Source organism: Hevea brasiliensis, chromosome 3 (genome assembly GCF_030052815.1).
Source record: "Hevea brasiliensis isolate MT/VB/25A 57/8 chromosome 3, ASM3005281v1, whole genome shotgun sequence".
Classification (NCBI taxonomy): domain Eukaryota; kingdom Viridiplantae; phylum Streptophyta; class Magnoliopsida; order Malpighiales; family Euphorbiaceae; genus Hevea; species Hevea brasiliensis.
The window spans coordinates 6,168,508-6,190,692 of NC_079495.1; the positions used below are offsets into that span (position 1 = coordinate 6,168,508).

The 22,185-nt window shown below is 30.1% G+C and overlaps 2 protein-coding genes across 2 annotated transcripts; both read right to left on the minus strand.

The window, feature by feature from the left end:
- Nucleotides 1–8,293: 8,293 nt before the first annotated feature.
- On the minus strand, nt 8,294–11,175 carry LOC110668390 (40S ribosomal protein S5-like). Its single transcript, XM_058143721.1, has 5 exons — nt 11,027–11,175; nt 10,832–10,937; nt 9,058–9,329; nt 8,682–8,885; nt 8,294–8,587 (listed from the first exon to the last, which is right to left on the minus strand). Exons 2-5 carry the CDS (start codon nt 10,928–10,930, stop codon nt 8,533–8,535), a joined length of 630 nt encoding a protein of 209 aa, XP_057999704.1. The 5' UTR covers nt 10,931–10,937; nt 11,027–11,175; the 3' UTR covers nt 8,294–8,532.
- A 6,452-nt stretch (nt 11,176–17,627) lies between these two features.
- Nucleotides 17,628–20,506, minus strand: LOC131178606 (40S ribosomal protein S5-like). Its single transcript, XM_058143722.1, has 5 exons — nt 20,402–20,506; nt 20,207–20,312; nt 18,428–18,699; nt 18,052–18,255; nt 17,628–17,957 (listed from the first exon to the last, which is right to left on the minus strand). Exons 2-5 carry the CDS (start codon nt 20,303–20,305, stop codon nt 17,903–17,905), a joined length of 630 nt encoding a protein of 209 aa, XP_057999705.1. The 5' UTR covers nt 20,306–20,312; nt 20,402–20,506; the 3' UTR covers nt 17,628–17,902.
- Between the last annotated feature and the right edge of the window lie 1,679 nt (nt 20,507–22,185).

Sequence of the window (22,185 nt, forward strand, 5' to 3'; positions counted from 1 at the left end):
TATATTTTTTTTTATTTTGATTCAGTATTTGGTCTAATTTTAGTTCAGTTTATATGGTCTGGTTTTAGTTCAGTTTTGATTCTATTGGTATGATTTGGTTTTGGTTTTGTAAAGGTAAAGGTAAAAAAAAAAAAAAAAGGTTCATTCATGCATTGCATTCTTGTACATAGGATGTTTAGTTTAACCCTTAAATCCTATTTTTTTTTTAGCAAACATAGCCTCGAAACACACCAAAGAGACTTCCGATTAGGTCACTTAGGTTAGGGAAGTGAAGAGACTAATAAGGATTTCACCTGTACTACTTAAGATGGAAGAAACTATGGCCATGCTTGATGAAACCTTGAACGCCAAGATGTTTGAGTTGGAAGAGAAAATTATAGTCAACTTTTGGAGGAGGCCCTGAGGTAGGTCAACTAAGTGGCAGTAAAGTTATTAAGGTTCAAATTGTGTCTCGCACCCTAAGGAGATTTTCCCAATTTAACTAATCCTTATCCAAAGTTTTCAATTGTCTCAAATCTCAAGACCTCTTGTAGCTCTTAACACTCAAACTGACACCAAATCCACTTCCACCTAGCTAAGATATTAATCAATATTGCTAGTTTCACCAAACCCACGGTCATGACACCGATTGATGCTTCCAACTTAAGCATGATATCTAAAACCTAATTGATGCCAAAAAGATAACCAACCCAGAAAACTGACCAAACACTTGCACCAACCCTATGCCTAACCAATTTTTCCATCTCCACCAGATCTTTACATAATCTCCACCACCCCAAATAACCATGATGGGATTATTGACTTAATCTAACCCATCCAAAAGCCCAATAAACCTCAACCTATAATAGTTGTTGACATTTGTCATAATTCTGGCTATGATGAGGGTCCTTTGGATGTCTGGACCGATTCTGATGAGGAGGTAGTTGCATTACAAGTAGATAGTTCAGATCTACCAATGTCTGCTTTTCAAGTTGGTAGGATCTATAAAAACTTGATGGATCCAAAAGTGGCTACTGTGAAGAAAGGGATGAAGTTTTTTCCTAGCATGGGCCTCAAAAAACGTATAGATAGCCTAGTGACTTTTCTTGAGATGAAGGGGCAGATCACAATGTATGGTTTGGGCTATGAGCCAACTAAAGAGGAAAAAGAGCCAAAATCTCCTAAGTTCTTGAAAGAGGGAGGCAATTGCCTGGACATATAATTAGGAGTAACTACATGTGAAAGTGCTAAAGCAGAAAATTAGGACCATTGATCTAAGGACTGCATGGAAAACTAAGCACCTAAAGCTACATCCCTCAGTTTGAGTTTGTCTTTTGTAATGCTCACAGAGTGATACCGATGTTTCCATTTACGATATACTTGATACTAATTTTAAGGCGAGGATCAATAACATGACCAGTCCTTCTGCTTACATGTTTGATATTTATTCTAATGGGTATATGCATGGCATTCATAATCATTTAGAATTAGTTTCTATTAATGCATCAAAATCAATCTCTATTAATTTGGGTACACCAAATAATCCTAAAGATGTTGAGTTAGCTAAAGATTTAACCCAAGAAGAAAGAGATAAATTTATAGCCTTGTTAACAAAGTACCAAGAAGCACGTGTCTTGAGCTTAAAATTAGATGGTCGATTCCCAAGCCACGCTAGTGTCCCCATAGGAAAAGAGTGATCAAAAGTTGACTTAGCTAGTTATCCTAATGAAAAGTAAAATTTTATGCTATGAAGGATTAATAGTAGCACATGTGGACCTAGAGGGAGAAGAAAAATGATATGAAGACATAAGGAGGTCTCTAGAAGTGAGAATACTTGCAATAAGCCAACAAAAGAGATAGAGCAACAATTCATAGATTAACCACTCAACTTACTTTAGCCGGGGGACAATTCTACAAACTCTTATGTGTGATAGAAAAATAGGCTGAGTAAATAATGAAAGAAGTATATGTAGGAATGTGTGGTTCCCATATGAATGGAAAGATTCTAGTTGGGAAAAAAAGTTCGAAACATATAAGGATTGGCCTGAAAAACTCCCTTATGTTTTTTAAAGTTATCGTAGTACTACACGGACATCCACGGGGGCAACCCCGTTCTTTTTAGTGTATGGGACTAAAGCAATGCTATCTATTAAGCAAGAGACCAGATCCTTAAGAGTGATGCTAGAAGCTAAGATCCTAAAAAATGAGTGGGCTTACAAGAGATACGAAGAACTAGCTTTGGTTGATGAAAAGAGAATGTGAACCTTGTATCATATGCAAGCTTATCAGAGGAAGATAGCTAAGGCCTTTAATAAGAAGGTGAAGCCAAGAAAGATCAAAGAGAGAGACATGGTTTTGAAACAAGATCGGCCTGTCCCTTTTGATTTAAGAGGAAAATTTAACCCAAGCTAGGATGGTCCATACATAGTCAAAAAGATTTTGCCATAGTAAGAATATCAGACCTGGAAGGGAATGAATTTTAAGAACCAGTCAATTTAGACAGGCTCAAATGGTACTTTGTGTGAGATAGGTCTGCTAGGCTGAAAACCTGCAAAACGCAGTCTAGGCGTAAGTGTCAAAGAAAAAAAAAAGAAGAAAAGAAAAAAAAAATGCTAGATTAAAAATCTGCAAAAGGTTGTCTAGGCAAAAGGAGAGATGAAAGAAGATCTGGATGGAAAACCTGAAAAAGCCATTCTGCAGGTTATAAACTTATTTCTTACTTTGGAAGGTTGAAAATTTGGTAAAACTAAATGTAAGAGGGAGTAATGGTGTACCTGAATAAATAAAAAAACTTTTATTGCATTAACCATGAATAGGTTTTATTTAATTATGATTATGAATGTTCGTGTCTTGAAGGATACATCAAAAGATTAACTAATTGAACTACATTATTTTGATTTAACATATTGTCTTGTGAGCATGACAGAATAGGTGCTTGATATGAATGCCCTGGTAATTATCTAATTTCAAAAAAAAAAAAAAAAAGAGCTCGCTAGGTGGAAAACCTGAAAGGGCTACTTAGGCAAAAGTTAGAGCAAGCTCGCTGAGATGAAAACTCGAAAGGGCATTTCAGGCAAAAGTTAGGGCACAAAGAATGGAGTTCATGGAAGAGAAATGAGTCAAGGAAAAACAAGGTTTTGAAATAACTTTAGAATAATGAGCCATGAGGGGAGCGAAGAAAAAGAAAAATCAGAGGGGAATTGTATTGTGACCTTAAGGAAGTCTTTTTAGTGAACATTTTTCCTAGAAAATTTTAAGGTTAAAAGAAAGTTTTTCCAAAAAGAGGTCCCTCAGAGGACTAAGTTTTTAGAATCTTTAGTAAAATCAGCATGCCAATGATAAGAAGTAGCATACAGGAAGCATAAAAATCACAAAGAGAGTTTTGAGATCCAACATCCTAGATTTTTCAAATCATGAAATAGATGTTTTTTAGTAAGTTCTTAAAAATTGTTTAGGGCACACGACATAGTTGCGTAAGGCGTAGAAGAACACGCATCAATATGTCACCTGTAGGTGTGTAAGGCGTAGAAGAATATGCATCTCCACACGTGTCAAAATATGAGGGGGTTTGATTCGTTCTCAGGATAATGAGGGGGATACGTAGGCAGTTTAGGACTGTGGTCCTAAATACGAACCCATAATATTTCATGACAAATGTTTTTTAGTAAGTCCTTAGACGTTGTTTAGGGCATATGACATAGTTGTGTAAGACATAAAAGAATATGCATCAACATGTCACCTGTAGGTGTATAAGGCATAGAAGAACATGCATCACCATAGTTTTAAGTGTCAAACTATGAGAGCGTCTGATTCTTCCTCAGGATAGCGAGGGGGATGTGTAGGCAGTTTAGGATTGTAGTCCTAAATACGAATCCACAACATTTCAAGACAAATATTTTTGGTAAGTCTTTAAACGTTGTTTAGGGCATATGGCATAGTTGTGTAAGGTGTAGAAGAACACACATGTCCCTGTAGGTGTGTAAGGCGTAGAAGAACATGCATCACCACTGTTTTAAGTGTCGAACTATGAGTGGGTCTGATTCTTCCTCAGGATAGTGAGGGGGATACGTAGGTAGTTTAGGACCGCGGTCCTAAATACGAATCCAAAATATTTCAAATCACACAGTTGCCATTGTCATGAGACCATAGCTAGTCTCATGAGGCAGAGTGTATCGATAGAGTAAGATGCACTCGATTTTCACATTAAACAGTTATCACGATAATGAGACTGTAGCTAGTCTCATAATATAGAGTATGTCTACCGAGCAAGATGTAGTCGATCCTTATAGCCAATGTTTCATAGTTATTAGAAGATTGAGATTCACTTTGACGAAACTTGAGCAATGCTTTCACATTGATTTCAACTGTTGTCAAAGTGGGGGGCAAACTGTAAACTCTTATTTTATGATGAGTACATGCATTGAGGCTGTGGGAAACCCAATGATGACAAATTATATGACCATAAGATATAATCGGAGGTATGGAGCTAAATTATTAATTTCATGGCATGATCTTGAAAAAAAAAATAATATATTTTTTTAAAGAAATTAATTTAATTAAATTTAAATAAAATTTTGTTTTGTTTAAATTTAATATGGGTAGTTCTTAAATGAACCTAATTAAATTTAATTGGGCCCAATGGGCCTAAGAAAGCCTAATTATGAATTTTAAATATAAATTATTATAAAAATAATAATTTTAAGAATTACTTTAATTAATAATTTGTAAGTCAATTTATCATATCGTGATTGAAATCTTAAGAGTAATTTATAAATAAAATATTTTCTTTTTGATTGATTAGTATTCATATACAAATTATAAAAATTTAAAAATTCTTCTTATTTTATATTATATATTTGCTATTTTAAAATTATCAGCTATCCGACCCATTATTCTTTTACTATGAAACTAAATTTCCATTTTTGTTTTTAAAATTCTAAAAATTTTATAAGATGTTAGCTTTTGAATTTATTAATAACATAAAATATTATAATTTTTATAAATTTCAAACTTTTCCTAATTGATATAAAGATAAAAAAAAATGGCTAATCTTTAAAATGCTAAAGGCAATAATATATTTTAAAATATCTTAATAATGTTATATAATAATTAGTATTTTTATTTATTTAAATAAATAAATATTATTCTCACTTGAATTGAAATGGTATTAAAATCAATGCATTTGAATGACAAATAAAATTTATCGGTACATATCCATTTATCACTTGACTTGATGGTATAAAAAATGAGCAAAAGCATAATGTCGTGAAATATCAGTTTATCAACTGATATGACATGCTCTGTTTTTGCACGTTTTGCATGTCTTCCAAAGAAAAATTAATTACACACGCTCCATTAATTGATTTATATTTAATTTAAATATATTTTAATGTATGGAACATATTATATTTTAGCTTACATTTATAGTCATCATATTAATATATGTTTGTTTTAGTTTTTCCAATTCTCAAATATTTATTTATGCTTTCTACTATATCATTTTGAACATTTTGAAACTAATGAAAAAAAAAAAATTACCATCACTTTCCCTAATTTTAAAATTTGAATGATGAAATTACGTTTTTATTTAAAAATAATTAAATTTTAGTTATTATTTTGCAATAAATAAGAAGGATGAAATTTATTTAATAGCATGAAAATAATTATATTATTTTTGTTATATAATATGACTAATTATATGATAAATACAATACAAAATAAATCACGAGTGAGTTGATAAAAAAATTAAATTTTTTAAAAAGAATTTAACATTTTAAAAATAATAATTAAAATTCAATGAAATGCTAATGAAATAAGTGTTTAATAATTTTTTTTCATATAAAATATGTGTGTTCTAATTATATTTATATCATTGAAAGAGTTTATATTTATTATTTTTAATTAATTTTATATTTAATAATAAAAAAAGAAGAAGTTCCTAAAAGTAGGAGGAATATTGATTAATTGTTCATTAACTGAATTACAAAATGTAATTAACTCTAATATCGTATTTAGTACAAGGTTAACAAGAGGTGATTATTACTGTTGTAACTTTTAACTTTTACTAATGTTGTTTGAATACTTAAAAGAAAATATATTAATTTTTTATCTCATTAATATTTATACGAAGTTAAATATTAACTTTGAAAAGTTTTAAGTTAATAATTACCCTCCTTACTGATTAAAACTTATAAGGACAATATTAAATTTTTTATTTTTAACCTTCTATCAAATACATCGTAAGTCCAAACAAATTTAATCAATTTTTTTAAAAAATTTTTATTTATTAATTCAAGCGGATTTATTTTTTCAGTTACAAATTCAGTTATACATATTTTTATAAAACAATGTGCCAAAATTATTAAGGCTTGCGTAATAAATAATTTTAACAAAACATGCAATTTGAAATTTATTAAAAATATGAAATTAAGGGAGAGAATTTTTTATTTATGGTAACTTGTAAATCTTCTATTATAGATAATATAAGACTTTAGGTTTATTTAAGTTGAAATTAAGGAAATTTTGAGTTTTAAGAAAAAAATTAAAATTCAGCGACAACATTGAAAAAATATCTAAAATTGAATGACTGCGAGTGAAAAAATAATACATATTAATCTAGAAATATGCAATAGCCAATTATCGTGATTTTAATTATACTCAAATTAAAATTGAATGAGTTTAAAAAAAAAAAAAGTTGAGTGATTTTGATAAAATAATTCATAAAGTTAAGTGATTCCGAGTGATGAATTACCCTACTTTTATATTGCTTCACATAATTACATATATAAATTTCGGGAAACTAAAAATGCACTTCAAAAGTAAATCATAAAGTTTAAGGTAGTGAGACCCGAGCAATAGATTGCTTAGATATTTTATCGATAACCTGAGCGATGACCAACCGATCGTTGGCAAAATATGCCTTATCGCAATTGGTAATGGTTATGCTCCCCAAGTACTTGTTTATAAGTATTAGAACAACTCCATAAGTCAGGCATGCTTACTATGCCAAATTGATTAATGCAATCTATTGTTATTGCTTTCTTATTCGTTCAAACAAACCACTAAATTAACAGTTAGAGTGGCTAGAATTGACCATCAACCTCACCATTTATATGCATTACAGGCGTACATCATTATCAGATTTGTCAAAGGGATTCACAACAACATCAGTGGTGTCATTTGTGAAAATATTAGCATTGAGCAACATCCCACAATTTTTCATCATGCTTTTCTTATTTCATTTGTGCTTTCGTGAGTTTTTAATTTTTTAATTTTAATTTATTTCTTTAATTAGAAACTTGCGAATGTAGATATACAAAAGCTTTTTCTAAAACATAATTAGAGTTGAAAGATTTTATTTTGATAATTTTAAATTATGTAACTAAAATAAAATAATCACCTCAATTGACAGACGGTTGACATAATTTACTTAGAAAAAGCTACAATGCTCATTCTAAAAATTATATGTATTAGTTATCATTGGGTCCTTGATAAAAAAACAACCTACTTCCTGTTTCTTCATTTCATATTAGCAAAGAAAACTGTTATTTAATTGTTTTATGCTCTTAGTTTGTTGAAAATATGGAAGCTCAGAAGATTGGTTTCTCACTCTCTTGAATCTTGGTGGCTACAAAAGCAACGCTATATCCCAATGTCAAACACCCACCTAGCTAATCTGAAACTCACCTTCCAATCTCGATCTAGGAGCTTAGAAGCTGTTACATGCGTTATTCGAGAGGACTTTAAAGGGCTTATGATAATTAGAAAGTCCACGATTCGCTGAAGCTTTAACTTAATTTAACAATATGAACATTACACGATCGGCATTTTCTCTTTGTTGTCTAACGAGGCCCCAAAATAGGTTATACTTCGACAACGACCCCAAGACACGAAGGCTTACCTGTGCCCTTACTCGAGCCTTTCACAAAACATCAGCGTCGAAGGCTTTCTCAGACAAACCACTTCCTGCGTTATAAAAACTCCACTTTCGAAATTTTATACAAACAATTCGTGAATAATAAAAACTAGATTTATACTCAAAAGAAAAACACATTAAATTTGATTAAAAATTTTGAAAAAGCATTTTGGCATTTTAAAATTTTTATAACTAAAATACTTAAATTAGAATTTAGAAGTCATTAATAAGCATTTTGCAATAACATTTTTTCCGCACAAATAGAAATGATGAACAGATTCCAAAAAACAAAATAGAAGCGAGTTGACAAAATCCAGTAAATCATCTCGAGGCCCACAGCACCAAAGACGAGCATTTATCTGTGCTATGATACACACATGCCATTACAAATTGAAAACACACACACAAATAAAATTCATGATATTTATAAAAAGAAAACGCAAAATTTGAGCAACTTTAAGTTGCTAATGCATTCTTAATAACATGATAAAACTCCAAATAAAAGGAAAGCAATCGTTAGCACAAATAAACACCAGGCGAACATCATTAGTATGCTCAAAATTTTACAACAGAACTAAAAAAATCCTGAGACAAGCAAAAAACTTTTTCCACCGCCATCCCCATCCGGCATTGATATCTCATCGGTTGGCCTTAGCAACTCTTTCAATCTCATCCTTTTTCTTGATAGCATAACTGAGAACGCAGGGTGGGTCATGACCAGAAGTAAGCAGAACAGATATCAACTGTTCAGAAAGAGAGAATATGAAAAATAAGAATGAAATTCAACCTGTTGGAAGAGCCCTTTGCAGCATTGATGAGCCTGCCTGCCAAACATTCTGCAATAGTCTTGATGTTTCTGAAAGCAGCTTCACGAGCACCAGTGGTAAGGAGGTAGATGGCCTGGTTAACACGCCTCAGAGGAGAGATATCCACAGCCTGACGCCTGACAACACCAGCAGAACCAATTCGAGTGGCATCTTCCCGGGGCCCACTTTAGTAATACAACATTGACCGAAACAAAGAAAAAATTGAGTCAAATAGATAAAGGTAGGAAACATAAAATCCAAATGCCTACAAAAACAGGGACATCATGCAATGAACTTTAAATATCCAGAGTAAACCCAACATCCAATTGTACTCCAGCATAAAACCAAATAATGCACCTGTTAATCACGGCATCCACGATAACTTGGATTGGGTTTTGATCAGTTAGGAGATGAATGATTTCCATAGCATGCTTCACAATCCTAACTGCCATCAATTTTTTCCCATTGTTTCTGCCGTGCATCATCAATGAGTTTGTAAGCCTCTCTACAATTGGGCACTGGGCCTTCCTGAAACGCTTGACTGAGTACCTCCCAGCAGTGTGCGGAACATAGGTTGCATGCTTAGCTGGTTGGACTCCAATGTAATCACTCAAGGAAATATCATTAACCTGATGCACAAAAAATTCAACAATGAACCCTAATTGAGAAGATAGATCTTAACATATTAATTTTAAAGATCACAGCAATATGGCCCCAACACACAGATATAAAAACCATAGTCATATTAAAGATTCAAGATCCAGAGGGCATTTTATATGATCTAATTGAGAACATATATTTGACTGGCTAATCAGTTAGCAAAGCCATGGAACTAGCACTAGCAGGTGCAGTCCCATGAGGCAGCAACCATCAGTTTAAGCCAAAGTTCATCAAATTATTCAAGCCCAAAAAATAAAAGATAACATCTTAAGGTTCCGTTTGTTTCGCGGAAAAATGACTTTATATGTAAAATATGAAAAATATTTTCCAAAAAAATATTTTCCATAAAAATATTTTCTGGTTGTAATATTAAATTAATAATACTTATTTATCTCATATATGTATAAGTGTTCACATTTTAATAAGATTTTCAAAATTTAGAAAATAGAAAATAACATTCTCTTTTCAAAAATGAAAGCCATTTTCCTTAGAAATGGCTTAATTTTCCTTTGACCAGAAAAATGAAAAATACTTTTCATTGACCAATTTTCCTAAGTGTTCCCAGACAACAGAAAATACGAAAAATGTTTTTTAGGCAAATATTTTCCGTAAAACAAACGGAGCCTAAAACAACAATAGGCTGTGATATTTCAAAAAGGGGGTGGAGCTCTGGATAGGCACAATAAAGCAAATGTTAATACCTATGACAATTTCAGTAAAGCACAAGAAACAACTTAGATGAGGTGTGCCTTGCTATGTCTGTATGTGGCTACTCACATTATATACAGTTACAATTAAGCCTAACCAGTTGGGCCCTCAACAAGACAAGCAAAAGCAACCTAAAAACAATATCTCAGTGCCACGGCTATATACTTCCTAACCACAAAATTATTACAATTCTTTAACTTCTTCCCTCAATTGAGACATGCAAGAAGGCACATAAAGCAAACAAATTATCTAGAATTGCGTTATTCATCCTTTGACCGCTATCTTTGTTAAGAACGTCCCACACAAAAATTTATAGGCAAATTTTCACAGTAAAAAACCCAAAATAAAGTTGGGACTTGGAAAACTACCCGACATTCACAATTGGCCGGCACAAAGCAAAACAGAACGAATCCAAACAAAAAGCAACAAACTCAGAAACACCACACAATCTCTAATATCTGTGATATTTCATTTTAAAAAAGATTACATTCAATAAGCTATACACAACTCTATACAAAACAGAGAATAAAATATGGAACTGGACAACACATATTAAACCACCAGAGATTACTCAAAACCCAGAAGAGCAGATCAAATGATAAACAGAAAAAAATCATAATAACACAGATCAACATATACATACAATTGCAAATAAGATTTAACCACGTTCTAATCCAAACATCAATCAGAAGCAAAATACACTTAATATAATAAAAAAAATTATTAAAATGATTGAGAGTGAACAGGAGAAGCAACTTATAACCTGAACTTCCTCAAAGGTCCATCGGTTGAAGAGTTTAACCTCGTTGTAAGGCTGAGTAGGTTCTCCCGTCACTGGCGTCGCTGCCAAGGTTGCCGCCATTGCTTACCTGAAAACATAATACATAATGGGAAGCAAACGAGAGAAAGATTCCAGAGTAGACAAAAGATAATCGTAGCAAGACATAGGCTAGAAAACCTGTAATTCCAAGAGCTGAGTGAGAAGAGAGACTGAGTGAGAAGAGAGAGAGGGCGAAGCGGCTCTCAGCGACCAGGAACAGAGAATAACTTCTGATTGAAGCCCTATTTCTGATCGGGTTATTATACTCTACCAAAAGACAGCCTAAGAACGGCAAAAAGACTCTTTTATCCCTGACTCTTCGTTTTGCTTAAATTTGGTATGTTGTGCTCTACAGATTCTTCTATTCAAAGCCCAGCTGCACTTTAATTTTGGATCCAAAGCCCCACACTAAGGACCAACATCACTAATAAAATAAATAATAATATTTCCTTTCCCTTATCACCCGCAAATGCGCCTATCCCTCCCCCATTCATCCTTCATAAATCATAATAATATTAATACATAAAATTATTATTATTATTATTATTTTTCAATTTCTATTGTAGTTTTCAATAAATATAAATATATATGTAGTTATTTTATTAATTTAATAAAAAATCTTTTTTTTTTATTTATAGATTATAATGTAATTTAAACTTATTAGCTATTATATATTCAATTTATAATGAATTAATATCTTCAATCTAAATTATTTTCTAAGACCAATTGATTATTAAACACTGTTAAAATATATTGACCCATTTTCATATGATCACGTTAAATTTATAGAATCAATCAAATAATGAGATTAATATTCAAACATTAGAAACTTAGAGTTTGAATCAAATAAACAGATGAACGTATTTAAATTTTATTTTTAAGATTGATATAAATTGCATTATATATAAGAAACGTTTAAAAATTTTAAAATTTCATAATAAATTCAAAATTGCTAATATTTATTATATGTATTTACTTCAAAGAAACATATGACTTATTAAAATATATTCAATCAAAGAAATCATTTAAAATATATAACTAAAGGGAGCGAGACTTTCACTATTCTTAAGAAAAGTAAAAATATATAATATCGATGAGATGAATTGTATTATATTAATATATCAAAATATCTAATATTTTTTTTTATTGTTTTAAGAACAATTAAAAGATTATTTTGCATCAACTTTTAAATTAATTTTGGAAATCAATCAATATGTTTCAATTTTTTATAATAAAAAATTATACCTAAATATAAATTATTATAAAAATAATAATTTTAAGAATTATTTTAATTAATAATTTATAAGTCAATTTATGAGTAATTTATAAATAAAATATTTTCTTTTTGATTGATTAGTATTCATATACAAATTATAAAAATTTAAAAATTTTTCTTATTTTATATTATATATTTACTATTTTAAAATTATCAGCTATCCAACCCATTATTCTTTTATTATGAAACTAAATTTCCATTTTTGTTTTTAAAATTCTAAAAATTTTATAAGATGTTAGCTTTTGAATTTATCAATAACATAAAATATTATAATTTTTAAAAATTTCAAACTTTTCCTAATTGATATAAAGATAAAAAAATGGCTAATCTTTAAAATACTAAAGGCAATAATATATTTTAAAATATCTTAATAATGTTATATAATAATTAGTATTTTTATTTATTTAAATAAATAAATATTTTTCTCACTTTAATTGAAATAGTATTAAAATCAATACATTTGAATGACAAATAAAATCTGTCGGTACGTATCTATTTATCACTTTACTTGATGATAAAAAATATGAGCAAAAGCATAATGTCATGAAATATCAGTTTATCAACTGATGTGACATGCTCTGTCTTAGCACATTTTGCTTGTCTTCCAAAAAAAAATTAATGACACGCGCTCCATTAATTGATTTATATTTAATTTAAATATATTTTAATGTATGGAACATATTATATTTTAGCTTACATTTATAGTCATCATATTAATATATGTTTGTTTTAGTTTTTCCAATTCTCAAATATTTATTTATGCTTTCTACAATATCATTTTGAACATTTTAAAACTAATGAAAAAAAAAAAATTACCATCACTTTCCCTAATTTTAAAATTTGAATGATGAAATTATGTTGTTATTTAAATATAATTAAAATTTAGTTATTATTTTGCAATAAATAAGAAGGATGAAATTTATTTAATAGCATGAAAATAATTATATTATTTATGTTATATAATTGTAACACCTCAAAAATTTTAAATTTTATTATTTTATGAGTACTATTGATATTTTAATTTTATTTAAATTTTAAGAAATTATTTAAAATTTTTCTGATTTTCGAAATCGGGTTTGATTTTCCGAAAATATAAACTTTGATGATTTTTAAAAATTAATTTAAAGACCACGTGGCAAAATTAAAAATATATTTGGAGTCTACGAATTTTTCTGAGTTTTCTGAAATTTTTTCAGAATTTTTGGACCTCGTTTTCGGTCCCGAGGCAGAGTAAAAATTCAAAATTTTGTATTTTCAATCGAACCGGACTGGATCGGACCGGTCGAATCGGACCGGCTCCCTCTTCTTCTTCTTTTTCTCCCGCGCGCGTCTCCTCCTCCTTCTCTCTTTCTCCCGTTTTCTCTCTCCTCTCGCCCCAGCCCGCCGGCCAGCCACCTCCCCCGCCACCCCAGCTCACCGGCGCGCCGCCCCACCCATTCCCCACGGCCGGCCGCCGCCCCAAACGGCCGGAAAACTCGCGCGAACGCCCTCCCTTGCGCGCGCGACCATTCATCTTCCCGACCAAAATCCGGCCGATCCGACCACCAATCGGATCGGGTCTTGTGTCTAAACTCATCTATTCATCGAGAGCTTTCCATAAACACTAAGAACACCGAAATCCATCGAGCGGTTTGTCCAATTTTTGTTCGAGAAATTTTAGCCCATTTTGACTTTTGGGCTAGATTTCTCACAAACTGTAAACCCCACGAGAAAACCGAGAGTACCAGAGCGCTCCACTCGTCGAGAGCTTCGCGGCGACATAAATTTCAAAATTTTCCGACAACATTTTTCGGTGGGTCCCACGGAACTTCGCAGTGTTTTTCTGAGCATTTAATGAGCTTAGAAAATTCTGAAAAATTTATGTACTAACCCCCGTGTTATGGGCTTTGTGTAGGTATTCTCAATTCGTGGAAATTCGACAGTTGTCCGGGTCTGTGAATTTCCGGCCAGACAGACCCGTTACCGGAAAAGTCTCCGAATTGGATCGAGGTTTTGGCTACCCCACCATTGTCAGACATCCCGAGCACGTTCCCGAAGTCGGAATCGGCAAAGGTAAACCCGAACCTTGCTTTTTCATAATTTTCTAGTGTTTAAATAGGATTAAAAATCCGTAAAATATTCGTGGTAGCTCAGAAAATTATGATTCTTTTTGCAATAGCCTAGTAATATTGCTAGGGACCGCGGGGCAAATTTTTAGAATTTTTAGAGCTTGAATTTTTAGAATTTTTAGAATTCTTTTTGCAATAGCCTAGCTTTTGAATTTATTAATAACATAAAATATTATAATTTTTATAAATTTCAAACTTTTCCTAATTGATATAAAGATAAAAAAATGGCTTATCTTTAAAATGCTAAAGGCAATAATATATTTTAAAATATCTTAATAATGTTATATAATAATTAGTATTTTTATTTATTTAAATAAATAAATATTATTCTCACTTGAATTGAAATGGTATTAAAATCAATGCATTTGAATGACAAATAAAATTTATCGGTACATATCTATTTATAACTTGACTTGATGGTACAAAAAATGAGCAAAAGCATAATGTCGTGTAATATCAGTTTATCAACTGATATGACATGCTCTGTTTTTGAACGTTTTGCATGTCTTCCAAAGAAAAATTAATGACACACGCTCCATTAATTGATTTATATTTAATTTAAATATATTTTAATGTATGGAACATATTATATTTTAGCTTACATTTATCGTCATCATATTAATATATGTTTGTTTTAGTTTTTCCAATTCTCAAATATTTATTTATGCTTTCTACTATATTATTTTGAACATTTTAAAACTAATGAAAAAAAAAATTACCATCACTTTCCCTAATTTTAAAATTTGAATGATGAAATTACGTTTTTATTTAAATATAATTAAATTTTAGTTATTATTTTGCAATAAATAAGAAGGATGAAATTTATTTAATAGCATGAAAATAATTATATTATTTATGTTATAATATATGACTAATTATATGATAAATACAATACAAAATAAATCACGAGTGAATTGATAAAAAAATTAAATTTTTTAAAAAGAATTTAACATTTTAAAAATAATAATTAAAATTCAATGAAATGCTAATGAAATAAGTGTTTAATAATTTTTTTTCATATAAAATATGTGTGTTCTAATTATATTTATATCATTGAAAGAGTTTATATTTATTATTTTTAATTAATTTTATATTTAATAATAAAAAAAGAAGAAGTTCCTAAAAGTAGAAGGAATATTGATTAATTGTTCATTAACTGAATTACAAAATGTAATTAACTCTAATATCGTATTTAGTACAAGGTTAACAAGAGGTGATTATTACTGTTGTAACTTTTAACTTTTACTAATGTTGTTTGAATACTTAAAAGAAAATATATTAATTTTTTATCTCATTAATATTTATACGAAGTTAAATTTTAACTTTGAAGGGTTTTAAGTTAATAATTACCCTCCTTACTGATTAAAACTTATAAGGACAATATTAAATTTTTTATTTTTTAACCTTCTATCAAATACACTATAAGTCCAAACAAATTTAACCAATTTTTTTAAAAAATTTTATTTATTAATTCAAGAGGATTTATTTTTTCAGTTACAAATTCAGTTTAAGGCTTGCGGAATAAATAATTTTAACAAAACATGCAATTTGAAATTTATTAAAAATATGAAATTAAGGGAGAGAATTTTTTATTTATGGTAACTTGTAAATCTTCTATTATAGATAATATAAGACTTTAGGTTTATTTAAGTTGAAATTAAGGAAATTTTGAGTTTTAAGAAAAAAATTAAAATTCAGTGACAATATTGAAAAAATATCTAAAATTGAATGACTGTGAGTGAAAAAATAATACATATTAATCTAGAAATATGCAATAGCCAATTATCGTGATTTTAATTATACTCAAATTAAAATTGAATGAATTTAAAAAAAAAAAAAAGTTGAGTGATTTTTATGAAATAATTCATAAAGTTAAGTGATTCCGAATGATGAATTACCCTACTTTTATATTGCTTCACATAATTACATATATAAATTTCGGAAAACTAAAAATGCACTTCAAAAGAAAATAATAAAGTTTAAGGTAGTGAGACCCGAGCAATAGATTGCTTAGATATTTTATCGATAACCTGAGCGATGACCAACCGATCGTTGGCTAAATATGCCTTATCGCAACTAACCAGTAATGGACATGCAATTGGTAATGGTTATGCTCTCCAAGCACTTGTTTATAAGTATTAGAACAACTCCATAAGTCAGGCATGCTTACTATGCCAAATTGATTAATGCAATCTATTGTTATTGCTTTCTTATTCGTTCAAACAAACCTCTAAATTAACAGTTAGAGTGGCTAGAATTGACCATCAACCTCACCATTTATATGCATTACAGGCGTACATCATTATCAGATCTGTCAAAGGGATTCACAACAACATCAGTGGTGTCATTTGTGAAAATATTAGCATTGAGCAACATCCCACAATTTTTCATCATGCTTTTCTTATTTCATTTGTGCTTTCGTGAGTTTTTAATTTTTCAATTTTAATTTATTTCTTTAGTTAGAAACTTGCAAATGTAGATATACAAAAGCTTTTTCTAAAATATAATTAGAGTTGAAAGATTTTATTTTGATAACTTTAAATTATGTAACTGAAATAAAATAATTACCTCAATTGACAGACGGTTGGCATAATTTACTTAGAAAATGCTATAATGCTCATTCTACAAATTATATGTATTAGTTATCATTGCGTCCTTGATAAAAAAACAACCTACTTCCTGTTTCTTCATTTCATATTAGCAAAGAAAACTGTTATTTAATTGTTTTATGCTCTTAGTTTGTTGAAAAAATGGAAGCTCACTAGATTGGTTTCTCACTCGAATCTGGGTGACTACAAAAGCAACGCTATATCCCAATGTCAAACACCCACCTAGCTAATCTGAAACTCACCTTCCAATCTCGATGTAGGAGCTTAGAAGCTGTTGCATGCGTCAATGGAGAGGACTTTAAAAGGCTTATGATAATTAGAAAGTCCACGATATGCTGAAGCTTTAACTTAATTTAACAATAAGAACATTACACGATCGGCATTTTCTCTGTTGTCTAATGAGGCCCCAAAATAGGTTACACTTCGACAACCACCCCAAGACACGAAGGCTTACCTGTACAAAACACCAGCGTCGAAGGCTTTCTCAGACAAACCTCTTCCTGTGTCATAAGAACTCCACTTTCGAAATTTTATATAAACAATACGTGAATAATAAAAACTAGATTTATACCCAAAAGAAAAACTCATTAAATTTGATTAAAAATTTTGAAAAAGCATTTTGGCTTTTTTAAATTTTTATAACTAAAATACTTAAATTAGAATTTAGAAGTCATTAATAAACATTTTGCAATAACATTTTTTCCGCACAAATAGAAATGATGAACAGATTCCAAAAAACAAAATAGAAGCGAGTTGACAAAATCCAGTAAATCATCTCGAGGCCCAAAGCACCAAAGACGAGCATTTATCTGTGCTATGATACACACATGCCATTATAAATTAAAAACACACACACAAATAAAATTCATGATATTTATAAAAAGAAAACGCAAAAATCGTTAGCACATATAAACACCAGGCGAACATCATTACTATGCTCAAAATTTTACAAGAGAACTAAAAAAATCCTGAGACATGCAAAAAACTTTTTCCACCGCCATCCCCATCCTGCATTGATATCTCATCGGTTGGCCTTAGCAACTCTTTCAATCTCATCCTTCTTCTTGATAGCATAACTGAAAACGCAGGGTGGGTCATGACCAGAAGTAAGCAGAACAGATATCAACTGTTCAGAAAGAGAGAATATGAAAAATAAGAATGAAATTCAACCTGTTGGAAGAGCCCTTTGCAGCATTGATGAGCTCGTCTGCCAAACATTCTGCAATAGTCTTGATGTTTCTGAAAGCAGCTTCACGAGCACCAGTGGTAAGGAGGTAGATGGCCTGGTTAACACGCCTCAGAGGAGAGATATCCACAGCCTGACGCCTGACAACACCAGCAGAACCAATTCGAGTGGCATCTTCCCGGGGCCCACTTTAGTAATACAACATTGACCGAAAAAAAGAAAAAATTAAGTCAAATAGATAAAGGTAGGAAACATAAAATCCAAATGCCTACAAAAACAGGGACATCATGCAATGAACTTTAAATATCCAGAGTACACCCAACATCCAATTGTACTCCAGCATAAAACCAAATAATGCACCTGTTAATCACGGCATCCACGATAACTTGGATTGGGTTTTGATCAGTTAGGAGATGAATGATTTCCATAGCATGCTTCACAATCCTAACTGCCATCAATTTTTTCCCATTGTTTCTGCCATGCATCATCAATGAGTTTGTAAGCCTCTCTACAATTGGGCACTGGGCCTTCCTGAAACGCTTGACTGAGTACCTCCCAGCAGTGTGTGGAACATAGGTTGCATGCTTGGCTGGTTGGACTCCAATGTAATCACTCAAGGAAATATCATTAACCTGATGCACAAAAAATTCAACAATGAACCCTAATTGAGAAGATAGATCTTAACATATTAATTTTAAAGATCACAGCAATATGGCCCCAACACACAGATATAAAAACCATAGTCATATTAAAGATTCAAGATCCAGAGGGCATTTTATATGATCTAATTGAGAAGGTATATTTGACTGGCTGACCAGTTTGCAAAGCCATGGAACTAGCACTAGCAGGTGCATTCCCATGAGGTAGCAACCATCAGTTTAAGCCAAAGTTCATCAAATTATACAAGCCCAAAAAATAAAAGATAACATATTAAGGTTCCGTTTGTTTCGCGGAAAAATGACTTTTATATGTAAAATATGAAAAATATTTTTCAAAAAAATATTTTCCATAAAAATATTTTCTGGTTGTAATATTAAATTAATAATACTTATTTATCTCGTATATGTACAAGTGTGTTCACATTTTAATAAGATTTTCAAAATTTAGAAAATAGAAAATAACATTCTCTTTTGAAAAATGAAAGTCATTTTCCTTAAAAATGACTCAATTTTCCTTTGAACAGAAAAATGAAAAACACTTTTCATTGACCAATTTCCCTGAGTGTTACCAAATACCAGAAAATACGAAAAAAATGTTTTTAGGGAAATATTTTCTGTAAAACAAACGGAGCCTAAAACAACAATAGGCTGTGATATTTCAAAAAGGGGGTGGAGCTCTGGATAGGCACAATAAAGCAAATGTTAATACCTATCACAATTTCAGTAAAGCACAAGACACAACTTAGATGAGGCGTGCCTTACTATGTCTGCATGTGGCTTCTCACATTATATACAATTACAATTAAGCCTAACAAGTTGGGCCCTCAACAAGACAAGCAAAAGCAACCTAAAAACAATATCTCAGTGCCACAGCTATATACTTCCTAACCACAAAATTATCACAATTCTTTAACTTCTTCCCTCAATTGAGACATGCAAGAAGGCACATAAAGCAAACAAATTATCTAGAATTGCGTTATTCATCCTTTGACCGCTATCTTTATTAAGAACGTCCCAAACAAAAATTTATAGGCAAATTTTCACAGTAAAAAACCCAAATTAAAGTTGGGACTTGGAAAACTACCCGACTTTCACAATTGGCAGGCACAAAGCAAAACAGAATGAATCCAAACAAAAAGCAACAAACTCAGAAACACCACACAATCTCTAATATCTGTGATATTTCATTTTAAAAAAGATTACATTCAATAAGCTATACAAAACTCTATACAAAACAGTGAATAAAATATGGAACTGGACAACACATATTAAACCACCAGAGATTACTCAAAACCCAGAAGAGCAGATCAAATGATAAACAGAAAAACATCATAATAACACAGATCAACATATACATACAATTGCAAATAAGATTTAACCACGTTCTAATCCAAACATCAATCAGAAGCAAAATACACTTATTATAATAAAAAAAAATAATTAAAATGATTGAGAGTGAACAGGAGAAGCAACTTATAACCTGAACTTCCTCAAAGGTCCATCGGTTGAAGAGTTTAACCTCGTTGTAAGGCTGAGTAGGTTCTCCCGTCACTGGCGTCGCTGCCAAGGTTGCCGCCATTGCTTACCTGAAAACAAAATACATAATGGTAAGCAAACGAGGGAAAGATTCCAGAGTAGACAAAAGATAATCGTAGCAAGACATATGCTAGAAAACCTGTAATTCCAAGAGCTGAAGGAGTAGAGAGAGTGAGTGAGAAGAGAGAGTGAGTGAGAAGAGAGAGAGGGCGAAGCGGCTCTCAGCGACCAGGAACAGAGAAAACTTCTGATTGAAACCCTATTTCTGATCGGGTTATTATACTCTACCAAAAGACAGCCTAAGAACGGCAAGACTCTTTTATCCCTGACTCTTCGCTTTGCTTAAATTTGGTATGTTGTGCTCTACAGATTCTTCTATTCAAAGCCCAGCTGCACTTTAATTTTGGATCCAAAGCCCCACACTAAGGACCAACATCACTAATAAAATAAATAATAATATTTCCGTTCCCTTATCACCCCCAAATGCGCCTATCCCTCCTCCATTCATCCTTCATAAATCATAATAATATTAATACATAAAATTATTATTATTATTATTGTTATTTAAATTTATCAATTTCTATTGTAGTTTTCAATAAATATAAATATAAATATATATGTTGTTATTTTATTAATTTAATAAAAAAATCTTATTTTATTTATAGATTATAATGTAATCTAAGCTTCTTAGTTATTGTATATTCAATTTATAGTGAATTAATATATTCAATCTAAATTATTTTATAAGACCCATTGATTATTGAACACTGCTAAAATATATTGACCTATTTTCATATGATCACGTTAAATTTATAGAATCAATCAAATAATGAGATTAATATTCAAACATTACATGTTATGCATTGCATATTAAAAGATAGAGTTTAAATCAAATAGACAGATGAACGTATTTAAATTTTACTTTTAAGATCGATATAAAATGTATTATATATAAAAAACTTTTAAAAATTTTAAATTTTCATAATAAATTCAAAATTGCTAATATTTATTATATTTTTTTACTTCAAAGAAACATATGACTTATTAAAATATATTCAATTGAAGAAATCATTTGAAATATATAACTAAAGGGAGTGATACTTTCACTATTCTTAAGAAAAGTAAAAGTATATAATAACGATGAGATGAATTATATTATATTAATATATCAAAATATCTAATTTTTTTATTGTTTTAAGAACAATTAAAAGATTATTTTGCATCAACTGTTAAATTAATTTTTGGAAATCAATTAATATGTTTCAATTTTTTATATTAAAAAATTATATCTAAATATAAATTATTATAAAAATAATAATTTTAAGAATTACTTTAATTAACAATTTATAAGTCAATTTATCACATTGTGATTGAAATCTTAAGAGTAATTTATAAATAAAATATTTTCTTTTTGATTGATTAGTATTCATATACAAATTATAAAAATTTAAAAATTCTTCTTATTTTATATTATATATTTACTATTTTAAAATTAGCAGCTATCCAACCCATTATTCTTTTACTATGAAACTAAATTTCCATTTTTGTTTTTAAAATTCTAAAGATTTTATAAGATGTTAGCTTTTGAATTTATTAATAACATAAAATATTATAATTTTTAAAAATTTTCAAACTTTTCCTAATGATATAAAGATAAAAAAATGGCTAATCTTTAAAATACTAAAGGCAATAATATTTTTTAAAATATCTTAATAATTTTATATAATAATTAGTATTTTTATTTATTTAAATAAATAAATATTATTCTCACTTGAATTGAAATAGTATTAAAATCAATGCATTTGAATGACAAATAAAATTTATCGGTACATATCCATTTATCACTTAACTTGATGATAAAAAAAATGAGCAAAGGCATAATGTCGTGAAATATCAATTTATCAACTGATATGACATGCTCTG